This window comes from Rhynchophorus ferrugineus, unplaced genomic scaffold, assembly GCF_030347505.1.
Source record: "Rhynchophorus ferrugineus isolate W39M unplaced genomic scaffold, kcgeb_rfMv2 rfM2, whole genome shotgun sequence".
Classification (NCBI taxonomy): domain Eukaryota; kingdom Metazoa; phylum Arthropoda; class Insecta; order Coleoptera; family Curculionidae; genus Rhynchophorus; species Rhynchophorus ferrugineus.
Genome location: NW_027472581.1, coordinates 79,181,998 through 79,207,773, shown reverse-complemented (window position 1 = coordinate 79,207,773; position 25,776 = coordinate 79,181,998). Strand labels below are relative to the sequence as shown.

At 27.4% G+C, this 25,776-nt stretch overlaps 3 protein-coding genes across 3 annotated transcripts; all 3 read right to left on the bottom strand.

Annotated features, from left to right (window-relative positions):
• Positions 1 to 4,502: 4,502 nt before the first annotated feature.
• Positions 4,503 to 5,867, bottom strand: LOC143190861 (uncharacterized). The gene is made up of 5 exons (XM_076395431.1): positions 5,822 to 5,867; positions 5,498 to 5,733; positions 5,211 to 5,356; positions 4,881 to 5,151; positions 4,503 to 4,751 (listed from the first exon to the last, which is right to left on the bottom strand). Exons 1-5 carry the CDS (start codon positions 5,865 to 5,867, stop codon positions 4,503 to 4,505), a joined length of 948 nt encoding a protein of 315 aa, XP_076251546.1.
• Positions 5,868 to 14,785: 8,918 nt separating this feature from the next.
• On the bottom strand, positions 14,786 to 16,149 carry LOC143190590 (uncharacterized). The gene is made up of 4 exons (XM_076394995.1): positions 15,974 to 16,149; positions 15,687 to 15,832; positions 15,357 to 15,627; positions 14,786 to 15,230 (listed from the first exon to the last, which is right to left on the bottom strand). Exons 1-4 carry the CDS (start codon positions 16,067 to 16,069, stop codon positions 14,982 to 14,984), a joined length of 762 nt encoding a protein of 253 aa, XP_076251110.1. The 5' UTR covers positions 16,070 to 16,149; the 3' UTR covers positions 14,786 to 14,981.
• Positions 16,150 to 21,559: 5,410 nt separating this feature from the next.
• On the bottom strand, positions 21,560 to 22,923 carry LOC143190589 (uncharacterized). The gene is made up of 4 exons (XM_076394994.1): positions 22,748 to 22,923; positions 22,461 to 22,606; positions 22,131 to 22,401; positions 21,560 to 22,004 (listed from the first exon to the last, which is right to left on the bottom strand). The coding sequence occupies exons 1-4, from the start codon at positions 22,841 to 22,843 to the stop codon at positions 21,756 to 21,758; spliced, it is 762 nt and encodes a 253-aa protein (XP_076251109.1). The 5' UTR covers positions 22,844 to 22,923; the 3' UTR covers positions 21,560 to 21,755.
• Positions 22,924 to 25,776: the final 2,853 nt, after the last annotated feature.

Sequence of the window (25,776 nt, the reverse complement as noted above, 5' to 3'; positions counted from 1 at the left end):
TAGGCATTAGCTAAATTGGGTTATATAGTAGAGTATATAAAATATTTCTAACAAAAAAAATTAATCGATTTCTAATAACAAATAAGGATCTCACAAAAGTATATTATTTTTGTATTGTTTGGGATCGGCACCGACTTCAAACTGATCAGTTGGTAGTAGTTAAACTAATATTGTAAATAGATAAATAGGTTTAGGTAGGCATTAGCTAAATTAGGTTATATAGTAGAGTATATAAAGTATTTCTAACAAAAAAAATCAATCGATTTCTAATAATAAATAAGGATCTCACAAAAGTATATTATTTTTGTATTGTTTGGGATCGGCACCGACTTCAAACTGATCAGTTGGTAGTAGTTAAACTAATATTGTAAATAGATAAATAGGTTTAGGTAGGCATTAGCTAAATTAGGTTATATAGTAGAGTATATAGAGTATTTCTAACAAAAAAAATTAATCGATTTCTAATAATAAATAAGGATCTCACAAAAGTATATTATTTTTGTATTGTTTGGGATCGGCACCGACTTCAAACTGATCAGTTGGTAGTAGTTAAACTAATATTGTAAATAGATAAATAGGTTTAGGTAGGCATTAGCTAAATTGGGTTATATAGTAGAGTATATAAAATATTTCTAACAAAAAAAATTAATCGATTTCTAATAATAAATAAGGATCTCACAAAAGTATATTATTTTTGTATTGTTTGGGATCGGCACCGACTTCAAACTGATCAGTTGGTAGTAGTTAAACTAGTATTGTAAATAGATAAATAGGTTTAGGTAGGCATTAGCTAAATTAGGTTATATAGTAGAGTATATAAAGTATTTCTAACAAAAAAAATTAATCGATTTCTAATAATAAATAAAGATCTCACAAAAGTATATTATTTTTGTATTGTTTGGGATCGGGACCGACTTCAAACTGATCAGTTGGTAGTAGCTAAAACAATATTATAAATAGATAAATAGGTTTAGATAGGCATTAGCTAAATTGGGTTATATAGTAGAGTATATAAAATATTTCTAACAAAAAAAATTAATCGATTTCTAATAATAAATAAAGATCTCACAAAAGTATATTATTTTTGTATTGTTTGGGATCGGCACCGACTTCAAACTGATCAGTTGGTAGTAGTAAAACTAATATTGTATATAGATAAATAGGTTTAGGTAGGCATTAGCTAAATTGGGTTATATAGTGGAGTATATAAAGTATTTCTAACAAAAAAAATTAATCGATTTCTAATAATAAATAAGGATCTCACAAAAGTATATTATTTTTGTATTGTTTGGGATCGGGACCGACTTCAAACTGATCAGTTGGTAGTAGTTAAACTAATATTGTAAATAGATAAATAGGTTTAGGTAGGCATTAGCTAAATTAGGTTATATAGTAGAGTATATAAAGTATTTCTAACAAAAAAATTAATCGATTTCTAATAATAAATAAGGATCTCACAAAAGTATATTATTTTTGTATTGTTTGGGATCGGGACCGACTTCAAACTGATCAGTTGGTAGTAGTTAAAACAATATTATAAATAGATAAATAGGTTTAGATAGGCATTAGCTAAATTGGGTTATATAGTAGAGTATATAAAGTATTTCTAACAAAAAAAATTAATCGATTTCTAATAATAAATAAGGATCTCACAAAAGTATATTATTTTTGTATTGTTTGGGATCGGGACCGACTTCAAACTGATCAGTTGGTAGTAGTTAAAACAATATTATAAATAGATAAATAGGTTTAGATAGGCATTAGCTAAATTGGGTTATATAGTAGAGTATATAAAGTATTTCTAACAAAAAAAATTAATCGATTTCTAATAATAAATAAGGATCTCACAAAAGTATATTGTTTTTGTATTGTTTGGGATCGGCACCGACTTCAAACTGATCAGTTGGTAGTAGTTAAACTAATATTGTAAATAGATAAATAGGTTTAGGTAGGCATTAGCTAAATTGGCTTATATAGTAGAGTATATAAAATATTTCTAACAAAAAAAAATTAATCGATTTCTAATAATAAATAAGGATCTCACAAAAGGATATTATTTTTGTATTGTTTGGGATCGGCACCGACTTCAAACTGATCAGTTGGTAGTAGTAAAACTAATATTGTATATAGATAAATAGGTTTAGGTAGGCATTAGCTAAATTGGGTTATATAGTAGAGTATATAAAATATTTCTAACAAAAAAAATTAATCGATTTCTAATAACAAATAAGGATCTCACAAAAGTATATTATTTTTGTATTGTTTGGGATCGGCACCGACTTCAAACTGATCAGTTGGTAGTAGTAAAACTAATATTGTATATAGATAAATAGGTTTAGGTAGGCATTAGCTAAATTCGGTTATATAGTAGAGTATATAAAATATTTCTAACAAAAAAAATTAATCGATTTCTAATAATAAATAAGGATCTCACAAAAGTATATTATTTTTGTATTGTTTGGGATCGGCACCGACTCCAAACTGATCAGTTGGTAGTAGTTAAACTAATATTGTATATAGATAAATAGGTTTAGGTAGGCATTAGCTAAATTGGGTTATATAGTAGAGTATATAAAATATTTCTAACAAAAAAAATTAATCGATTTCTAATAATAAATAAGGATCTCACAAAAGTATATTATTTTTGTATTGTTTGGGATCGGCACCGACTTCAAACTGATCAGTTGGTAGTAGTTAAACTAATATTGTATATAAATAAATAGGTTTAGGTAGGCATTAGCTAAATTCGGTTATATAGTAGAGTATATAAAATATTTCTAACAAAAAAAATTAATCGATTTCTAATAATAAATAAGGATCTCACAAAAGTATATTATTTTTGTATTGTTTGGGATCGGCACCGACTTCAAACTGATCAGTTGGTAGTAGTTAAACTAATATTGTATATAGATAAATAGGTTTAGGTAGGCATTAGCTAAATTCGGTTATATAGTAGAGTATATAAAATATTTCTAACAAAAAAAATTAATCGATTTCTAATAATAAATAAGGATCTCACAAAAGTATATTATTTTTGTATTGTTTGGGATCGGCACCGACTTCAAACTGATCAGTTGGTAGTAGTTAAACTAATATTGTATATAGATAAATAGGTTTAGGTAGGCATTAGCTAAATTCGGTTATATAGTAGAGTATATAAAATATTTCTAACAAAAAAAATTAATCGATTTCTAATAATAAATAAGGATCTCACAAAAGTATATTATTTTTGTATTGTTTGGGATCGGCACCGACTTCAAACTGATCAGTTGGTAGTAGTTAAACTAATATTGTATATAGATAAATAGGTTTAGGTAGGCATTAGCTAAATTCGGTTATATAGTAGAGTATATAAAATATTTCTAACAAAAAAAATTAATCGATTTCTAATAATAAATAAGGATCTCACAAAAGTATATTATTTTTGTATTGTTTGGGATCGGCACCGACTCCAAACTGATCAGTTGGTAGTAGTTAAACTAATATTGTATATAGATAAATAGGTTTAGGTAGGCATTAACTAAATTGGGTTATATAGTAGAGTATATAAAATATTTCTAACAAAAAAAATTAATCGATTTCTAATAATAAATAAGGATCTCACAAAAGTATATTATTTTTGTATTGTTTGGGATCGGCACCGACTTCAAACTGATTAGTTGGTAGTAGTTAAACTAATATTGTAAATAGATAAATAGGTTTAGGTAGGTATTATGCTAAATTGTGTGAATATAGTAGAATATAAAGTATATGTGGTAGGTAGGTTAAATACGTTTTCTTGTTTATTTGAATTTAGTTAGTATAACAAAAGTTAGATTATTATTTATCTTTTAGTGAGATTTGCTTTTTGAAGTTCAATTTTTTGTTAAAAATATTTTATTATTACAATTATACAGTAAGTATTACAATAGAGCGCGAAATGAAAAATGCAGCTTGTATGAGGAAAAATAGCTTCAGAACCCGGGGTCCGCTACATAGTCTAGGTGATGGATGGTAAGTTATGATTTCTTATGATATATATAAAGCCTTATGTATATTTGTCACTATTTCTTTTACATTATTTCCAAACAAAATATTGAAATTTTGAATATTTGTTCACAGATCGTTACGTAGGCAGTCGACCAATCAAATTTGGTTATTTTAACCAAGATATACCAAGCAAACTATATTCGCATAAGGTATTTACTGCTTTATTTGGAACATATCACACAATTACTTAATAATAACAAAAATAAATACAATAAACTGACAAAGCAACATTTATTGAATGGAAATATTTGATACTTATTTAATATACAATTATAATAATATATTGTTATGATAAATACAACAGTTAACTACAATTAAGTATTATCTTTGGTATCGACAAAATAATTTAATTTTTGTTTGAATTTTAGATTATCGTAAAGGCTCACGAGAGAATGAAACCGTCTGAAATATTTAACACTAATAATGTAATACTATTAGTTAAGTGTTTAATGATAATAATTAAAATGAATGAATCATTGTTTCTTGAACTTCTTCAAGATTGGATAGATGTTGTCGAACGCCTCATTTATTTCATGTCGCCTTTTAGCACCAGTTAACACCACTTTACCCGAGAGGAATACCAATAATACGATCCGAGGTTTCACCATACGGTAAATTAGTCCAGGGAATAGTTCCGGCTCGTAGGAACTGAAAGAGCCGTGCTTTAAGGCCAGACCTTCCAATCTGATCTGAAAATTGACATCGCTACTTCCTACCAAATTCTGTAACAGAAACACATTGTAAAGTTTTATTTTCAATAATAAGTTTTAGTTAGAAAGAAAATTTTATTATTTCTTTAAAATTCTCTATCAAGAAAAGCCTTTGATGTTATTATTGTCTACAATATTCACCTGTATTTTAAAATCCAAGAATTTGGCGGGAAATCCGAGTTTCTGTATTATACGGGCAAATTTTCTCCCCGAGAGCCTTGCGTCTTCTTCGCTCTTTGCACCTGTGCATACCATCTTCCCTGAGCTAAATATTAGGGCTGTAGTTCTTGGTTCCTTTATTCGCATTATCACAGCAGGGAACCGTTGTGGATTGTATTCCGTGTTTCTGGCATGTAATGCTATTTTCTTCAGGTCGAGTTTGCAGTCCAAGTTTACAGTTGATACGATGTTCCTAGAAAAAAGAAAATTAGAAATGTTACCTATGAACTTTATGAGGTAATTTGCACATACTGTAATTGAGGTTCAATTCCAGGGTCTACTGAATGAGGTGTCATGGGGGTCATAGGGGATGATATTGTAGGGACCTCTATAGTAGGTGTAGTACCACCGGCTTCTGATCCTCCTAAGTTTACCATTGGTGTCATTATAGTATGTTGCTGTAATAATAAAAATTTATATATATGTATAATTTAATAAGATTGCTTTGGTATCTTGTAATAATAATCATAATATATGAACGATTTAACAAAATACAGAAGCCCATTTTCATAACGTAGCTATATATTTAGTTTACTCACTGGTGTCTGTGGCGTCATTACACTATGTATTTTCGAAATAGGTAAGGCAAAGTCTGTGACATATTTTGTGTAAGGCAATGACATACTATTGTCCATTCCTAAACCTAAAGTCGGTGTTAGACCTCCTCTTGGTGCTGGTGATGTTATTTCACTAGAAACAGGCTGTATCTGCGACTGCTGTTGCAAAGCACTTGGTAAAATTTGCTGATCTTCTTCTGGTTGATATAAAGGCGTACCTAAAAAGTATTGTAAATGATAGTTTAATTTAATAATACTTATTATTTGATCTAGATTATAATATTTTTAATTTTAAATAATACTTACCAAGACTAGGCATTCTAAAGCCAGGGCTAAGAAACAACTCATCCATTATGATATATGAATTTATATTATTTAATTCTAAAAATCTTTACACACACTAAATTCACTTAAAAATATAAGTTTATATATTTATCTTCATCAGGCAGATTCTAGAAAATGAATGATTATAATTCGTTCGTTCGGGGCAATATATATATAGGTATAGGTTCCTCCTACCCCCTCCTCCTCCTCCTCCTGCTCCTCCTCCTACACCCTCCGATTTCTACGTCCAATAGTAAGCTTTAGGCCTAGTTAGGGATATCGGTAAAATATTTATAATAATTAAAAAATTTTAATAAATAATAAAAAAAATTTTTTAAAGAAATATAAAAATATACTTTAGCGATATTTAAAAAAAAATTAAAGTAATTCTTGAATATTATAAAGAAAATTTGTTTATATTTAGTAAACTTTTAAAATTGGTGTTGAATTTTAAAATTTACTTGAGAATACATTAAAAATCATAGTGATCCAGAGATTCGTGTACTTTCGCCACTACTTATATATTGTCGGCGCTCTATACTCCGGGCAAGCTGAAATACTATACCGTTAGGCTATTTACTCTATGGACGTAATTTATTTTAAGATAACAATTATTAAAAATATTTATAAAATAAAAATTTATAAATAAAAATAATTATAGAGTAGGTACATTTTTTACTATTTGGTTCAATATATAGTTCTTGCCTTTAGATTTGGTAACTCAGCAGAGTACTATTCAAAGAAAATGGCGATAAACGGTACTGCTTTGATTTAATGTTGGATTTTTATTTATTTAACTATTATAGCGTTTGATATGGCATTTTACAAAGTTCCTTTTTTTCAAAAAAAATCAATTTTTCAGAAAACAATGAATTCAGCAGTAATTCATTTATTATGTAAGACCACGAAGATTTTAAAAATATTCGTTCACCTTTACTTAGTCTTCCCATTGTAATACTTAATAAAGTATTAACTGCATAATTTATTGAGTAAATATCTAACTCTAAAAAGAGATGAATATTTTTTTATAAAATAAGTAAAGAACAGGCGAGTTCAGGTAAGCAAAAGGGTATTCCTCATTTAATTTATAAGTTCAGTTCAATTTTTTTGCATTTCTTTAAAGTCAGCAATAATTAATTTATTGGGTAAGACGACAAAAATTTTAAGTATATTAAACAGTGACGGAGCGGGTTGCTTTACTCTTACTTTTTGTTGACTAGCAAAAATTGTATGGGAATATAGTAGAGTATATAAAATATTTCTAACAAAAAATTTTTAACCGACCTCAAAAATAAATAAAGATCTCACAAAAGTTAAAAAATAATCAAATTTAGATATTAAACACAAAAAAGCTTTTAAGATGAATCATGTTCATAACATTTGTTGTAGTAACTAAAGAAAAATAAACAGAAAATTTATTTAACCTATCTACTACATGTATTTTATGTTCTAATAAATACACACTTCTTAGCTTATTACCTACCTGAACCGATTTATCTATTTACAATATTATTTTAACTAACTTAATAATCACTGTGAAGTCGGTGCCAAGCAACAAATTATTTTTGATCTTTTCGTAATATATCTTAGTGTATATGTCACAAAAGTATATTATTTTTTATTGTTTGGGATCGGCACCGACTTCAAACTGATCAGTTGGTAGTAGTTAAAACAATATTATAAATAGATAAATAGGTTTAGGTAGGCATTAGCTAAATTAGGTTATATAGTAGAGTATATAAAGTATTTCTAACAAAAAAAATTAATCGATTTCTAATAATAAATAAGGATCTCACAAAAGTATATTATTTTTGTATTGTTTGGGATCGGGACCGACTTCAAACTGATCAGTTGGTAGTAGTTAAAACAATATTATAAATAGATAAATAGGTTTAGATAGGCATTAGCTAAATTGGGTTATATAGTAGAGTATATAAAATATTTCTAACAAAAAAAATGAATCGATTTCTAATAATAAATAAGGATCTCACAAAAGTATATTATTTTTGTATTGTTTGGGATCGGCACCGACTTCAAACTGATCAGTTGGTAGTAGTAAAACTAATATTGTATATAGATAAATAGGTTTAGGTAGGCATTAGCTAAATTGGGTTATATAGTAGAGTATATAAAGTATTTCTAACAAAAAAAATTAATCGATTTCTAATAATAAATAAGGATCTCACAAAAGTATATTATTTTTGTATTGTTTGGGATCGGGACCTACTTCAAACTAATCAGTTGGTAGTAGTTAAAACAATATTATAAATAGATAAATAGGTTTAGATAGGCATTAGCTAAATTGGGTTATATAGTAGAGTATATAAAATATTTCTAACAAAAAAATTAATCGATTTCTAATAATTAATAAGGATCTCACAAAAGTATATTATTTTTGTATTGTTTGGGATCGGCACCGACTTCAAACTGATCAGTTGGTAGTAGTAAAACTAATATTGTATTTAGATAAATAGGTTTAGGTAGGCATTAGCTAAATTAGGTTATATAGTAGAGTATATAAAGTATTTCTAACAAAAAAAATTAATCGATTTCTAATAATAAATAAGGATCTCACAAAAGTATATTATTTTTGTATTGTTTGGGATCGGCACCGACTTCAAACTGATCAGTTGATAGTAGTAAAACTAATATTGTATATAGATAAATAGGTCTAGGTAGGCATTAGCTAAATTAGGTTATATAGTAGAGTATAAAAAGTATTTCTAACAAAAAAAATTAATCGATTTCTAATAATAAATAAGGATCTCACAAAAGTATATTGTTTTTGTATTGTTTGGGATCGGGACCGACTTCAAACTGATCAGTTGGTAGTAGTAAAACTAATATTGTAAATAGATAAATAGGTTTAGGTAGGCATTAGCTAAATTAGGTTATATAGTAGAGTATATAAAGTATTTCTAACAAAAAAATTAATAGATTTCTAATAATAAATAAGGGTCTCACAAAAGTATATTATTTTTGTATTGTTTGGGATCGGCACCGACTTCAAACTGATCAGATGGTAGTAGTTAAACTAATATTGTAAATAGATAAATAGGTCTAGGTAGGCATTAGCTAAATTAGGTTATATAGTAGAGTATATAAAGTATTTCTAACAAAAAAAATTAATCGATTTCTAATAATAAATAAGGATCTCACAAAAGTATATTATTTTTGTATTGTTTGGGATCGGCACCGACTTCAAACTGATCAGTTGATAGTAGTAAAACTAATATTGTAAATAGATAAATAGGTTTAGGTAGGCATTAGCTAAATTAGGTTATATAGTAGAGTATATAAAGTATTTCTAACAAAAAAAATTAATCGATTTCTAATAATAAATAAGGATCTCACAAAAGTATATTGTTTTTGTATTGTTTGGGATCGGCACCGACTTCAAACTGATCAGTTGGTAGTAGTAAAACTAATATTGTAAATAGATAAATAGGTTTAGGTAGGCATTAGCTAAATTAGGTTATATAGTAGAGTATATAAAGTATTTCTAACAAAAAAAATTAATCGATTTCTAATAATAAATAAGGATCTCACAAAAGTATATTGTTTTTGTATTGTTTGGGATCGGCACCGACTTCAAACTGATCAGTTGGTAGTAGTAAAACTAATATTGTAAATAGATAAATAGGTTTAGGTAGGCATTAGCTAAATTAGGTTATATAGTAGAGTATATAAAGTATTTCTAACAAAAAAAATTAATCGATTTCTAATAATAAATAAGGATCTCACAAAAGTATATTGTTTTTGTATTGTTTGGGATCGGCACTGACTTCAAACTGATCAGTTGGTAGTAGTAAAACTAATATTGTAAATAGATAAATAGGTTTAGGTAGGCATTAGCTAAATTAGGTTATATAGTAGAGTATATAAAGTATTTCTAACAAAAAAAATTAATCGATTTCTAATAATAAATAAGGATCTCACAAAATTATATTGTTTTTGTATTGTTTGGGATCGGCACCGACTTCAAACTGATCAGTTGGTAGTAGTAAAACTAATATTGTAAATAGATAAATAGGTTTAGGTAGGCATTAGCTAAATTAGGTTATATAGTAGAGTATATAAAGTATTTCTATCAAAAAAATTAATCGATTTCTAATAATAAATAAGGATCTCACAAAAGTATATTATTTTTGTATTGTTTGGGATCGGCACCGACTTCAAACTGATCAGTTGGTAGTAGTAAAACTAATATTGTAAATAGATAAATAGGTTTAGGTAGGCATTAGCTAAATTAGGTTATATAGTAGAGTATATAAAGTATTTCTAACAAAAAAAATTAATCGATTTCTAATAATAAATAAGGATCTCACAAAAGTATATTGTTTTTGTATTGTTTGGGATCGGCACCGACTTCAAACTGATCAGTTGGTAGTAGTAAAACTAATATTGTAAATAGATAAATAGGTTTAGGTAGGCATTAGCTAAATTAGGTTATATAGTAGAGTATATAAAGTATTTCTAACAAAAAAATTAATAGATTTCTAATAATAAATAAGGGTCTCACAAAAGTATATTATTTTTGTATTGTTTGGGATCGGGACCGACTTCAAACTGATCAGTTGGTAGTAGTTAAACTAATATTGTAAATAGATAAATAGGTTTAGGTAGGCATTAGCTAAATTAGGTTATATAGTAGAGTATATAAAGTATTTCTAACAAAAAAAATTAATCGATTTCTAATAATAAATAAGGATCTCACAAAAGTATATTATTTTTGTATTGTTTGGGATCGGCACCGACTTCAAACTGATCAGTTGATAGTAGTAAAACTAATATTGTAAATAGATAAATAGGTTTAGGTAGGCATTAGCTAAATTAGGTTATATAGTAGAGTATATAAAGTATTTCTAACAAAAAAAATTAATAGATTTCTAATAATAAATAAGGATCTCACAAAAGTATATTATTTTTGTATTGTTTGGGATCGGCACCGACTTCAAACTGATCAGTTGGTAGTAGTTAAACTAATATTGTAAATAGATAAATAGGTCTAGGTAGGCATTAGCTAAATTAGGTTATATAGTAGAGTATATAAAGTATTTCTATCAAAAAAATTAATCGATTTCTAATAATAAATAAGGATCTCACAAAAGTATATTATTTTTGTATTGTTTGGGATCGGCACCGACTTCAAACTGATCAGTTGGTAGTAGTAAAACTAATATTGTAAATAGATAAATAGGTTTAGGTAGGCATTAGCTAAATTAGGTTATATAGTAGAGTATATAAAGTATTTCTAACAAAAAAAATTAATCGATTTCTAATAATAAATAAGGATCTCACAAAAGTATATTGTTTTTGTATTGTTTGGGATCGGCACCGACTTCAAACTGATCAGTTGGTAGTAGTAAAACTAATATTGTAAATAGATAAATAGGTTTAGGTAGGCATTAGCTAAATTAGGTTATATAGTAGAGTATATAAAGTATTTCTAACAAAAAAATTAATAGATTTCTAATAATAAATAAGGGTCTCACAAAAGTATATTATTTTTGTATTGTTTGGGATCGGGACCGACTTCAAACTGATCAGTTGGTAGTAGTTAAACTAATATTGTAAATAGATAAATAGGTTTAGGTAGGCATTAGCTAAATTAGGTTATATAGTAGAGTATATAAAGTATTTCTAACAAAAAAAATTAATCGATTTCTAATAATAAATAAGGATCTCACAAAAGTATATTATTTTTGTATTGTTTGGGATCGGCACCGACTTCAAACTGATCAGTTGATAGTAGTAAAACTAATATTGTAAATAGATAAATAGGTTTAGGTAGGCATTAGCTAAATTAGGTTATATAGTAGAGTATATAAAGTATTTCTAACAAAAAAAATTAATAGATTTCTAATAATAAATAAGGATCTCACAAAAGTATATTATTTTTGTATTGTTTGGGATCGGCACCGACTTCAAACTGATCAGTTGGTAGTAGTTAAACTAATATTGTAAATAGATAAATAGGTCTAGGTAGGCATTAGCTAAATTAGGTTATATAGTAGAGTATATAAAGTATTTCTAACAAAAAAAATTAATAGATTTCTAATAATAAATAAGGATCTCACAAAAGTATATTATTTTTGTATTGTTTGGGATCGGGACCGACTTCAAACTGATCAGTTGGTAGTAGTTAAACTAATATTGTAAATAGATAAATAGGTCTAGGTAGGCATTAGCTAAATTAGGTTATATAGTAGAGTATATAAAGTATTTCTAACAAAAAAAATGAATCGATTTCTAATAATAAATAAGGATCTCACAAAAGTATATTATTTTTGTATTGTTTGGGATCGGCACCGACTTCAAACTGATCAGTTGATAGTAGTAAAACTAATATTGTAAATAGATAAATAGGTTTAGGTAGGCATTAGCTAAATTAGGTTATATAGTAGAGTATATAAAGTATTTCTAACAAAAAAAATTAATAGATTTCTAATAATAAATAAGGATCTCACAAAAGTATATTATTTTTGTATTGTTTGGGATCGGCACCGACTTCAAACTGATCAGTTGATAGTAGTAAAACTAATATTGTAAATAGATAAATAGGTTTAGGTAGGCATTAGCTAAATTAGGTTATATAGTAGAGTATATAAAGTATTTCTAACAAAAAAAATTAATCGATTTCTAATAATAAATAAGGATCTCACAAAAGTATATTATTTTTGTATTGTTTGGGATCGGCACCGACTTCAAACTGATCAGTTGATAGTAGTAAAACTAATATTGTAAATAGATAAATAGGTTTAGGTAGGCATTAGCTAAATTAGGTTATATAGTAGAGTATATAAAGTATTTCTAACAAAAAAAATTAATCGATTTCTAATAATAAATAAGGATCTCACAAAAGTATATTATTTTTGTATTGTTTGGGATCGGCACCGACTTCAAACTGATCAGTTGATAGTAGTAAAACTAATATTGTAAATAGATAAATAGGTTTAGGTAGGCATTAGCTAAATTAGGTTATATAGTAGAGTATATAAAGTATTTCTAACAAAAAAAATTAATAGATTTCTAATAATAAATAAGGATCTCACAAAAGTATATTATTTTTGTATTGTTTGGGATCGGCACCGACTTCAAACTGATCAGTTGATAGTAGTAAAACTAATATTGTAAATAGATAAATAGGTTTAGGTAGGCATTAGCTAAATTAGGTTATATAGTAGAGTATATAAAGTATTTCTAACAAAAAAAATTTATCGATTTCTAATAATAAATAAGGATCTCACAAAAGTATATTATTTTTGTATTGTTTGGGATCGGCACCGACTTCAAACTGATCAGTTGATAGTAGTAAAACTAATATTGTAAATAGATAAATAGGTTTAGGTAGGCATTAGCTAAATTAGGTTATATAGTAGAGTATATAAAGTATTTCTAACAAAAAAAATTAATAGATTTCTAATAATAAATAAGGATCTCACAAAAGTATATTATTTTTGTATTGTTTGGGATCGGCACCGACTTCAAACTGATCAGTTGGTAGTAGTTAAACTAATATTGTAAATAGATAAATAGGTTTAGGTAGGCATTAGCTAAATTAGGTTATATAGTAGAGTATATAAAGTATTTCTAACAAAAAAAATTAATAGATTTCTAATAATAAATAAGGGTCTCACAAAAGTATATTATTTTTGTATTGTTTGGGATCGGGACCGACTTCAAACTGATCAGTTGGTAGTAGTTAAACTAATATTGTAAATAGATAAATAGGTCTAGGTAGGCATTAGCTAAATTAGGTTATATAGTAGAGTATATAAAGTATTTCTAACAAAAAAAATTAATCGATTTCTAATAATAAATAAGGATCTCACAAAAGTATATTATTTTTGTATTGTTTGGGATCGGCACCGACTTCAAACTGATCAGTTGGTAGTAGTTAAACTAATATTGTAAATAGATAAATAGGTTTAGGTAGGCATTAGCTAAATTAGGTTATATAGTAGAGTATATAAAGTATTTCTAACAAAAAAAATTAATAGATTTCTAATAATAAATAAGGGTCTCACAAAAGTATATTATTTTTGTATTGTTTGGGATCGGGACCGACTTCAAACTGATCAGTTGGTAGTAGTTAAACTAATATTGTAAATAGATAAATAGGTCTAGGTAGGCATTAGCTAAATTAGGTTATATAGTAGAGTATATAAAGTATTTCTAACAAAAAAAATTAATCGATTTCTAATAATAAATAAGGATCTCACAAAAGTATATTATTTTTGTATTGTTTGGGATCGGCACCGACTTCAAACTGATTAGTTGGTAGTAGTTAAACTAATATTGTAAATAGATAAATAGGTTTAGGTAGGTATTATGCTAAATTGTGTGAATATAGTAGAATATAAAGTATATGTGGTAGGTAGGTTAAATACGTTTTTTTGTTTATTTGAATTTAGTTAGTATAACAAAAGTTAGATTATTATTTATCTTTTAGTGAGATTTGCTTTTTGAAGTTCAATTTTTTGTTAAAAATATTTTATTATTACAATTATACAGTAAGTATTACAATAGAGCGCGAAATGAAAAATGCAGCTTGTATGAGGAAAAATAGCTTCAGAACCCGGGGTCCGCTACATAGTCTAGGTGATGGATGGTAAGTTATGATTTCTTATGATATATATAAAGCCTTATGTATATTTGTCACTATTTCTTTTACATTATTTCCAAACAAAATATTGAAATTTTGAATATTTGTTCACAGATCGTTACGTAGACAGTCGACCAATCAAATTTGGTTATTTTAACCAAGATATACCAAGCAAACTATATTCGCATAAGGTATTTACTGCTTTATTTGGAACATATCACACAATTACTTAATAATAACAAAAATAAATACAATAAACTGACAAAGCAACATTTATTGGATGGAAATATTTGATACTTATTTAATATACAATTATAATAATATATGGTTATGATAAATACAACAGTTAACTACAATTAAGTATTATCTTTGGTATCGACAAAATAATTTAATTTTTGTTTGAATTTTAGATTATCGTAAAGGCTCACGAGAGAATGAAACCGTCTGAAATATTTAACACTAATAATGTCGTAATCACAATTTTTCCCAATACTATTAGTTAAGTGTTTAATGATCATAATTAAAATGAATGAATCATTGTTTCTTGAACTTCTTCAAGATTGGATAGATGTTGTCGAACGCCTCATTTATCTCATGTCGCCTTTTAGCACCAGTTAACACCACTTTACCCGAGAGGAATACCAATAATACGATCCGAGGTTTCACCATACGGTAAATTAGTCCAGGGAATAGTTCCGGCTCGTAGGAACTGAAAGAGCCGTGCTTTAAGGCCAGACCTTCCAATCTGATCTGAAAATTGACATCGCTACTTCCTACCATATTCTGTAACAGAAACACATTGTAAAGTTTTATTTTCAATAAGTTTTAGTTAGAAAGAAAATTTTATTATTTCTTTAAAATTCTCTATCAAGAAAAGCCTTTGATGTTATTATTGTCTACAATATTCACCTGTATTTTAAAATCCAAGAATTTGGCGGGAAATCCGAGTTTCTGTATTATACGGGCAAATTTTCTCCCCGAGAGCCTTGCGTCTTCTTCGCTCTTTGCACCTGTGCATACCATCTTCCCTGAGCTAAATATTAGGGCTGTAGTTCTTGGTTCCTTTATTCGCATTATCACAGCAGGGAACCGTTGTGGATTGTATTCCGTGTTTCTGGCATGTAATGCTATTTTCTTCAGGTCGAGTTTGCAGTCCAAGTTTACAGTTGATACGATGTTCCTAGAAAAAAGAAAATTAGAAATGTTACCTATGAACTTTATGAGGTAATTTGCACATACTGTAATTGAGGTTCAATTCCAGGGTCTACTGAATGAGGTGTCATGGGGGTCATAGGGGATGATATTGTAGGGACCTCTATAGTAGGTGTAGTACCACCGGCTTCTGATCCTCCTAAGTTTACCATTGGTGTCATTATAGTATGTTGCTGTAATAATAAAAATTTATATATATGTATAATTTAATAAGATTGCTTTGGTATCTTGTAATAATAATCATAATATATGAACGATTTAACAAAATACAGAAGCCCATTTTCATAACGTAGCTATATATTTAGTTTACTCACTGGTGTCTGTGGCGTCATTACACTATGTATTTTCGAATTAGGTAAGGCAAAGTCTGTGACATATTTTGTGTAAGGCAATGACATACTATTGTCCATTCCTAAACCTAAAGTCGGTGTTAGACCTCCTCTTGGTGCTGGTGATGTTATTTGTCTAGAAACAGGCTGTATCTGCGACTGCTGTTGCAAAGCACTTGGTAAAATTTGCTGATCTTCTTCTGGTTGATATAAAGGCGTACCTAAAAAGTATTGTAAATGATAGTTTAATTTAATAATACTTATTATTTGATCTAGATTATAATATTTTTAATTTTAAATAATACTTACCAAGACTAGGCATTCTAAAGCCAGGGCTAAGAAACAACTCATCCATTATGATATATGAATTTATATTATTTAATTCTAAAAATCTTTACACACACTAAATTCACTTAAAAATATAAGTTTATATATTTATCTTCATCAGGCAGATTCTAGAAAATGAATGATTATAATTCGTTCGTTCGGGGCAATATATATATAGGTATAGGTTCCTCCTACCCCCTCCTCCTCCTCCTGCTCCGCCTCCTACACCCTCCGATTTCTACGTCCAATAGTAAGCTTTAGGCCTAGTTAGGGATATCGGTAAAATATTTATAATAATTAAAAAATTTTAATAAATAATAAAAAAAAATTTTTAAAGAAATATAAAAATATACTTTAGCGATATTTAAAAAAAAATTAAAGTAATTCTTGAATATTATAAAGAAAATTTGTTTATATTTAGTAAACTTTTAAAATTGGTGTTGAATTTTAAAATTTACTTGAGAATACATTAAAAATCATAGTGATCCAGAGATTCGGGTACTTTCGCCACTACTTATATATTGTCGGCGCTCTATACTCCGGGCAAGCTGAAATACTATACCGTTAGGCTATTTACTCTATGGACGTAATTTATTTTAAAATAACAATTATTAAAAATATTTATAAAATAAAAATTTATAAATAAAAATAATTATAGAGTAGGTACATTTTTTACTATTTGGTTCAATATATAGTTCTTGCCTTTAGATTTGGTAACTCAGCAGAGTACTATTCAAAGAAAATGGCGATAAACGGTACTGCTTTGATTTAATGTTGGATTTTTATTTATTTAACTATTAAAGCGTTTGATATGGCATTTTACAAAGTTCCTTTTTTTCAAAAAAAATCAATTTTTCAGAAAACAATGAATTCAGCAGTAATTCATTTATTATGTAAGACCACGAAGATTTTAAAAATATTCGTTCACCTTTACTTAGTCTTCCCATTGTAATACTTAATAAAGTATTAACTGCATAATTTATTGAGTAAATATCTAACTCTAAAAAGAGATGAATATTTTTTTATAAAATAAGTAAAGAACAGGCGAGTTCAGGTAAGCAAAAGGGTATTCCTTATTTAATTTATAAGTTCAGTTCAATTTTTTTGCATTTCTTTAAAGTCAGCAATAATTAATTTATTGGGTAAGACGACAAAAATTTTAAGTATATTAAACAGTGACGGAGCGGGTTGCTTTACTCTTACTTTTTGTTGACTAGCAAAAATTGTATGGGAATATAGTAGAGTATATAAAATATTTCTAACAAAAAATTTTTAACCGACCTCAAAAATAAATAAAGATCTCACAAAAGTTAAAAAATAATCAAATTTAGATATTAAACACAAAAAAGCTTTTAAGATGAATCATGTTCATAACATTTGTTGTAGTAACTAAAGAAAAATAAACAGAAAATTTATTTAACCTATCTACTACATGTATTTTATGTTCTAATAAATACACACTTCTTAGCTTATTACCTACCTGAACCGATTTATCTATTTACAATATTATTTTAACTAACTTAATAATCACTGTGAAGTCGGTGCCAAGCAACAAATTATTTTTGATCTTTTCGTAATATATCTTAGTGTATATGTCACAAAAGTATATTATTTTTTATTGTTTGGGATCGGCACCGACTTCAAACTGATCAGTTGGTAGTAGTTAAAACAATATTATAAATAGATAAATAGGTTTAGGTAGGCATTAGCTAAATTAGGTTATATAGTAGAGTATATAAAGTATTTCTAACAAAAAAAATTAATCGATTTCTAATAATAAATAAGGATCTCACAAAAGTATATTATTTTTGTATTGTTTGGGATCGGCACCGACTTCAAACTGATCAGTTGATAGTAGTAAAACTAATATTGTAAATAGATAAATAGGTTTAGGTAGGCATTAGCTAAATTAGGTTATATAGTAGAGTATATAAAGTATTTCTAACAAAAAAAATTAATCGATTTCTAATAATAAATAAGGATCTCACAAAAGTATATTATTTTTGTATTGTTTGGGATCGGCACCGACTTCAAACTGATCAGTTGATAGTAGTAAAACTAATATTGTAAATAGATAAATAGGTTTAGGTAGGCATTAGCTAAATTAGGTTATATAGTAGAGTATATAAAGTATTTCTAACAAAAAAAATTTATCGATTTCTAATAATAAATAAGGATCTCACAAAAGTATATTATTTTTGTATTGTTTGGGATCGGCACCGACTTCAAACTGATCAGTTGATAGTAGTAAAACTAATATTGTAAATAGATAAATAGGTTTAGGTAGGCATTAGCTAAATTAGGTTATATAGTAGAGTATATAAAGTATTTCTAACAAAAAAAATTAATAGATTTCTAATAATAAATAAGGATCTCACAAAAGTATATTATTTTTGTATTGTTTGGGATCGGCACCGACTTCAAACTGATCAGTTGGTAGTAGTTAAACTAATATTGTAAATAGATAAATAGGTTTAGGTAGGCATTAGCTAAATTAGGTTATATAGTAGAGTATATAAAGTATTTCTAACAAAAAAAATTAATAGATTTCTAATAATAAATAAGGGTCTCACAAAAGTATATTATTTTTGTATTGTTTGGGATCGGGACCGACTTCAAACTGATCAGTTGGTAGTAGTTAAACTAATATTGTAAATAGATAAATAGGTCTAGGTAGGCATTAGCTAAATTAGGTTATATAGTAGAGTATATAAAGTATTTCTAACAAAAAAAATTAATCGATTTCTAATAATAAATAAGGATCTCACAAAAGTATATTATTTTTGTATTGTTTGGGATCGGCACCGACTTCAAACTGATCAGTTGGTAGTAGTTAAACTAATATTGTAAATAGATAAATAGGTTTAGGTAGGCATTAGCTAAATTAGGTTATATAGTAGAGTATATAAAGTATTTCTAACAAAAAAAATTAATAGATTTCTAATAATAAATAAGGGTCTCACAAAAGTATATTATTTTTGTATTGTTTGGGATCGGGACCGACTTCAAACTGATCAGTTGGTAGTAGTTAAACTAATATTGTAAATAGATAAATAGGTTTAGGTAGGCATTAGCTAAATTAGGTTATATAGTAGAGTATATAAAGTATTTCTAACAAAAAAAATTAATCGATTTCTAATAATAAATAAGGATCTCACAAAAGTATATTATTTTTGTATTGTTTGGGATCGGCACCGACTTCAAACTGATCAGTTGATAGTAGTAAAACTAATATTGTAAATAGATAAATAGGTTTAGGTAGGCATTAGCTAAATTAGGTTATATAGTAGAGTATATAAAGTATTTCTAACAAAAAAAATTAATCGATTTCTAATAATAAATAAGGATCTCACAAAAGTATATTATTTTTGTATTGTTTGGGATCGGCACCGACTTCAAACTGATCAGTTGATAGTAGTAAAACTAATATTGTAAATAGATAAATAGGTTTAGGTAGGCATTAGCTAAATTAGGTTATATAGTAGAGTATATAAAGTATTTCTAACAAAAAAAATTTATCGATTTCTAATAATAAATAAGGATCTCACAAAAGTATATTATTTTTGTATTGTTTGGGATCGGCACCGACTTCAAACTGATCAGTTGATAGTAGTAAAACTAATATTGTAAATAGATAAATAGGTTTAGGTAGGCATTAGCTAAATTAGGTTATATAGTAGAGTATATAAAGTATTTCTAACAAAAAAAATTAATAGATTTCTAATAATAAATAAGGATCTCACAAAAGTATATTATTTTTGTATTGTTTGGGATCGGCACCGACTTCAAACTGATCAGTTGGTAGTAGTTAAACTAATATTGTAAATAGATAAATAGGTTTAGGTAGGCATTAGCTAAATTAGGTTATATAGTAGAGTATATAAAGTATTTCTAACAAAAAAAATTAATAGATTTCTAATAATAAATAAGGGTCTCACAAAAGTATATTATTTTTGTATTGTTTGGGATCGGGACCGACTTCAAACTGATCAGTTGGTAGTAGTTAAACTAATATTGTAAATAGATAAATAGGTCTAGGTAGGCATTAGCTAAATTAGGTTATATAGTAGAGTATATAAAGTATTTCTAACAAAAAAAATTAATCGATTTCTAATAATAAATAAGGATCTCACAAAAGTATATTATTTTTGTATTGTTTGGGATCGGCACCGACTTCAAACTGATCAGTTGGTAGTAGTTAAACTAATATTGTAAATAGATAAATAGGTTTAGGTAGGCATTAGCTAAATTAGGTTATATAGTAGAGTATATAAAGTATTTCTAACAAAAAAAATTAATAGATTTCTAATAATAAATAAGGGTCTCACAAAAGTATATTATTTTTGTATTGTTTGGGATCGGGACCGACTTCAAACTGATCAGTTGGTAGTAGTTAAACTAATATTGTAAATAGATAAATAGGTCTAGGTAGGCATTAGCTAAATTAGGTTATATAGTAGAGTATATAAAGTATTTCTAACAAAAAAAATTAATCGATTTCTAATAATAAATAAGGATCTCACAAAAGTATATTATTTTTGTATTGTTTGGGATCGGCACCGACTTCAAACTGATTAGTTGGTAGTAGTTAAACTAATATTGTAAATAGATAAATAGGTTTAGGTAGGTATTATGCTAAATTGTGTGAATATAGTAGAATATAAAGTATATGTGGTAGGTAGGTTAAATACGTTTTTTTGTTTATTTGAATTTAGTTAGTATAACAAAAGTTAGATTATTATTTATCTTTTAGTGAGATTTGCTTTTTGAAGTTCAATTTTTTGTTAAAAATATTTTATTATTACAATTATACAGTAAGTATTACAATAGAGCGCGAAATGAAAAATGCAGCTTGTATGAGGAAAAATAGCTTCAGAACCCGGGGTCCGCTACATAGTCTAGGTGATGGATGGTAAGTTATGATTTCTTATGATATATATAAAGCCTTATGTATATTTGTCACTATTTCTTTTACATTATTTCCAAACAAAATATTGAAATTTTGAATATTTGTTCACAGATCGTTACGTAGACAGTCGACCAATCAAATTTGGTTATTTTAACCAAGATATACCAAGCAAACTATATTCGCATAAGGTATTTACTGCTTTATTTGGAACATATCACACAATTACTTAATAATAACAAAAATAAATACAATAAACTGACAAAGCAACATTTATTGGATGGAAATATTTGATACTTATTTAATATACAATTATAATAATATATGGTTATGATAAATACAACAGTTAACTACAATTAAGTATTATCTTTGGTATCGACAAAATAATTTAATTTTTGTTTGAATTTTAGATTATCGTAAAGGCTCACGAGAGAATGAAACCGTCTGAAATATTTAACACTAATAATGTCGTAATCACAATTTTTCCCAATACTATTAGTTAAGTGTTTAATGATCATAATTAAAATGAATGAATCATTGTTTCTTGAACTTCTTCAAGATTGGATAGATGTTGTCGAACGCCTCATTTATCTCATGTCGCCTTTTAGCACCAGTTAACACCACTTTACCCGAGAGGAATACCAATAATACGATCCGAGGTTTCACCATACGGTAAATTAGTCCAGGGAATAGTTCCGGCTCGTAGGAACTGAAAGAGCCGTGCTTTAAGGCCAGACCTTCCAATCTGATCTGAAAATTGACATCGCTACTTCCTACCATATTCTGTAACAGAAACACATTGTAAAGTTTTATTTTCAATAAGTTTTAGTTAGAAAGAAAATTTTATTATTTCTTTAAAATTCTCTATCAAGAAAAGCCTTTGATGTTATTATTGTCTACAATATTCACCTGTATTTTAAAATCCAAGAATTTGGCGGGAAATCCGAGTTTCTGTATTATACGGGCAAATTTTCTCCCCGAGAGCCTTGCGTCTTCTTCGCTCTTTGCACCTGTGCATACCATCTTCCCTGAGCTAAATATTAGGGCTGTAGTTCTTGGTTCCTTTATTCGCATTATCACAGCAGGGAACCGTTGTGGATTGTATTCCGTGTTTCTGGCATGTAATGCTATTTTCTTCAGGTCGAGTTTGCAGTCCAAGTTTACAGTTGATACGATGTTCCTAGAAAAAAGAAAATTAGAAATGTTACCTATGAACTTTATGAGGTAATTTGCACATACTGTAATTGAGGTTCAATTCCAGGGTCTACTGAATGAGGTGTCATGGGGGTCATAGGGGATGATATTGTAGGGACCTCTATAGTAGGTGTAGTACCACCGGCTTCTGATCCTCCTAAGTTTACCATTGGTGTCATTATAGTATGTTGCTGTAATAATAAAAATTTATATATATGTATAATTTAATAAGATTGCTTTGGTATCTTGTAATAATAATCATAATATATGAACGATTTAACAAAATACAGAAGCCCATTTTCATAACGTAGCTATATATTTAGTTTACTCACTGGTGTCTGTGGCGTCATTACACTATGTATTTTCGAATTAGGTAAGGCAAAGTCTGTGACATATTTTGTGTAAGGCAATGACATACTATTGTCCATTCCTAAACCTAAAGTCGGTGTTAGACCTCCTCTTGGTGCTGGTGATGTTATTTGTCTAGAAACAGGCTGTATCTGCGACTGCTGTTGCAAAGCACTTGGTAAAATTTGCTGATCTTCTTCTGGTTGATATAAAGGCGTACCTAAAAAGTATTGTAAATGATAGTTTAATTTAATAATACTTATTATTTGATCTAGATTATAATATTTTTAATTTTAAATAATACTTACCAAGACTAGGCATTCTAAAGCCAGGGCTAAGAAACAACTCATCCATTATGATATATGAATTTATATTATTTAATTCTAAAAATCTTTACACACACTAAATTCACTTAAAAATATAAGTTTATATATTTATCTTCATCAGGCAGATTCTAGAAAATGAATGATTATAATTCGTTCGTTCGGGGCAATATATATATAGGTATAGGTTCCTCCTACCCCCTCCTCCTCCTCCTGCTCCGCCTCCTACACCCTCCGATTTCTACGTCCAATAGTAAGCTTTAGGCCTAGTTAGGGATATCGGTAAAATATTTATAATAATTAAAAAATTTTAATAAATAATAAAAAAAAATTTTTAAAGAAATATAAAAATATACTTTAGCGATATTTAAAAAAAAATTAAAGTAATTCTTGAATATTATAAAGAAAATTTGTTTATATTTAGTAAACTTTTAAAATTGGTGTTGAATTTTAAAATTTACTTGAGAATACATTAAAAATCATAGTGATCCAGAGATTCGGGTACTTTCGCCACTACTTATATATTGTCGGCGCTCTATACTCCGGGCAAGCTGAAATACTATACCGTTAGGCTATTTACTCTATGGACGTAATTTATTTTAAAATAACAATTATTAAAAATATTTATAAAATAAAAATTTATAAATAAAAATAATTATAGAGTAGGTACATTTTTTACTATTTGGTTCAATATATAGTTCTTGCCTTTAGATTTGGTAACTCAGCAGAGTACTATTCAAAGAAAATGGCGATAAACGGTACTGCTTTGATTTAATGTTGGATTTTTATTTATTTAACTATTAAAGCGTTTGATATGGCATTTTACAAAGTTCCTTTTTTTCAAAAAAAATCAATTTTTCAGAAAACAATGAATTCAGCAGTAATTCATTTATTATGTAAGACCACGAAGATTTTAAAAATATTCGTTCACCTTTACTTAGTCTTCCCATTGTAATACTTAATAAAGTATTAACTGCATAATTTATTGAGTAAATATCTAACTCTAAAAAGAGATGAATATTTTTTTATAAAATAAGTAAAGAACAGGCGAGTTCAGGTAAGCAAAAGGGTATTCCTTATTTAATTTATAAGTTCAGTTCAATTTTTTTGCATTTCTTTAAAGTCAGCAATAATTAATTTATTGGGTAAGACGACAAAAATTTTAAGTATATTAAACAGTGACGGAGCGGGTTGCTTTACTCTTACTTTTTGTTGACTAGCAAAAATTGTATGGGAATATAGTAGAGTATATAAAATATTTCTAACAAAAAATTTTTAACCGACCTCAAAAATAAATAAAGATCTCACAAAAGTTAAAAAATAATCAAATTTAGATATTAAACACAAAAAAGCTTTTAAGATGAATCATGTTCATAACATTTGTTGTAGTAACTAAAGAAAAATAAACAGAAAATTTATTTAACCTATCTACTACATGTATTTTATGTTCTAATAAATACACACTTCTTAGCTTATTACCTACCTGAACCGATTTATCTATTTACAATATTATTTTAACTAACTTAATAATCACTGTGAAGTCGGTGCCAAGCAACAAATTATTTTTGATCTTTTCGTAATATATCTTAGTGTATATGTCACAAAAGTATATTATTTTTTATTGTTTGGGATCGGCACCGACTTCAAACTGATCAGTTGGTAGTAGTTAAAACAATATTATAAATAGATAAATAGGTTTAGGTAGGCATTAGCTAAATTAGGTTATATAGTAGAGTATATAAAGTATTTCTAACAAAAAAAATTAATCGATTTCTAATAATAAATAAGGATCTCACAAAAGTATATTATTTTTGTATTGTTTGGGATCGGGACCGACTTCAAACTGATCAGTTGGTAGTAGTAAAACTAATATTGTAAATAGATAAATAGGTTTAGGTAGGCATTAGCTAAATTAGGTTATATAGTAGAGTATATAAAGTATTTCTAACAAAAAAAATTAATCGATTTCTAATAATAAATAAGGATCTCACAAAAGTATATTATTTTTGTATTGTTTGGGATCGGCACCGACTTCAAACTGATCAGTTGATAGTAGTAAAACTAATATTGTAAATAGATAAATAGGTTTAGGTAGGCATTAGCTAAATTAGGTTATATAGTAGAGTATATAAAGTATTTCTAACAAAAAAATTAATAGATTTCTAATAATAAATAAGGGTCTCACAAAAGTATATTATTTTTGTATTGTTTGGGATCGGGACCGACTTCAAACTGATCAGTTGGTAGTAGTTAAACTAATATTGTAAATAGATAAATAGGTTTAGGTAGGCATTAGCTAAATTAGGTTATATAGTAGAGTATATAAAGTATTTCTAACAAAAAAAATTAATCGATTTCTAATAATAAATAAGGATCTCACAAAAGTATATTATTTTTGTATTGTTTGGGATCGGCACCGACTTCAAACTGATCAGTTGATAGTAGTAAAACTAATATTGTAAATAGATAAATAGGTTTAGGTAGGCATTAGCTAAATTAGGTTATATAGTAGAGTATATAAAGTATTTCTAACAAAAAAAATTAATAGATTTCTAATAATAAATAAGGGTCTCACAAAAGTATATTATTTTTGTATTGTTTGGGATCGGGACCGACTTCAAACTGATCAGTTGGTAGTAGTTAAACTAATATTGTAAATAGATAAATAGGTCTAGGTAGGCATTAGCTAA

Coding starts and splice junctions, on each gene's coding strand:
- LOC143190861 (XM_076395431.1), bottom strand. CDS start 5,867: ATGGATGAGTTGTTTCTTAGCCCTGGCTTTAGAATGCCTAGTCTTG. Junction 5,357..5,497: donor TAATGACGCCACAGACACCA/GTGAGTAAACTA, acceptor TTATTATTACAG/CAACATACTATAATGACACC. Junction 4,752..4,880: donor TCTTGGATTTTAAAATACAG/GTGAATATTGTA, acceptor TTTCTGTTACAG/AATTTGGTAGGAAGTAGCGA.
- LOC143190590 (XM_076394995.1), bottom strand. CDS start 16,069: ATGGACAATAGTATGTCATTGCCTTACACAAAATATGTCACAGACTTT. Junction 15,833..15,973: donor TAATGACGCCACAGACACCA/GTGAGTAAACTA, acceptor TTATTATTACAG/CAACATACTATAATGACACC. Junction 15,628..15,686: donor GGAATTGAACCTCAATTACA/GTATGTGCAAAT, acceptor TCTTTTTTCTAG/GAACATCGTATCAACTGTAA.
- LOC143190589 (XM_076394994.1), bottom strand. CDS start 22,843: ATGGACAATAGTATGTCATTGCCTTACACAAAATATGTCACAGACTTT. Junction 22,607..22,747: donor TAATGACGCCACAGACACCA/GTGAGTAAACTA, acceptor TTATTATTACAG/CAACATACTATAATGACACC. Junction 22,402..22,460: donor GGAATTGAACCTCAATTACA/GTATGTGCAAAT, acceptor TCTTTTTTCTAG/GAACATCGTATCAACTGTAA.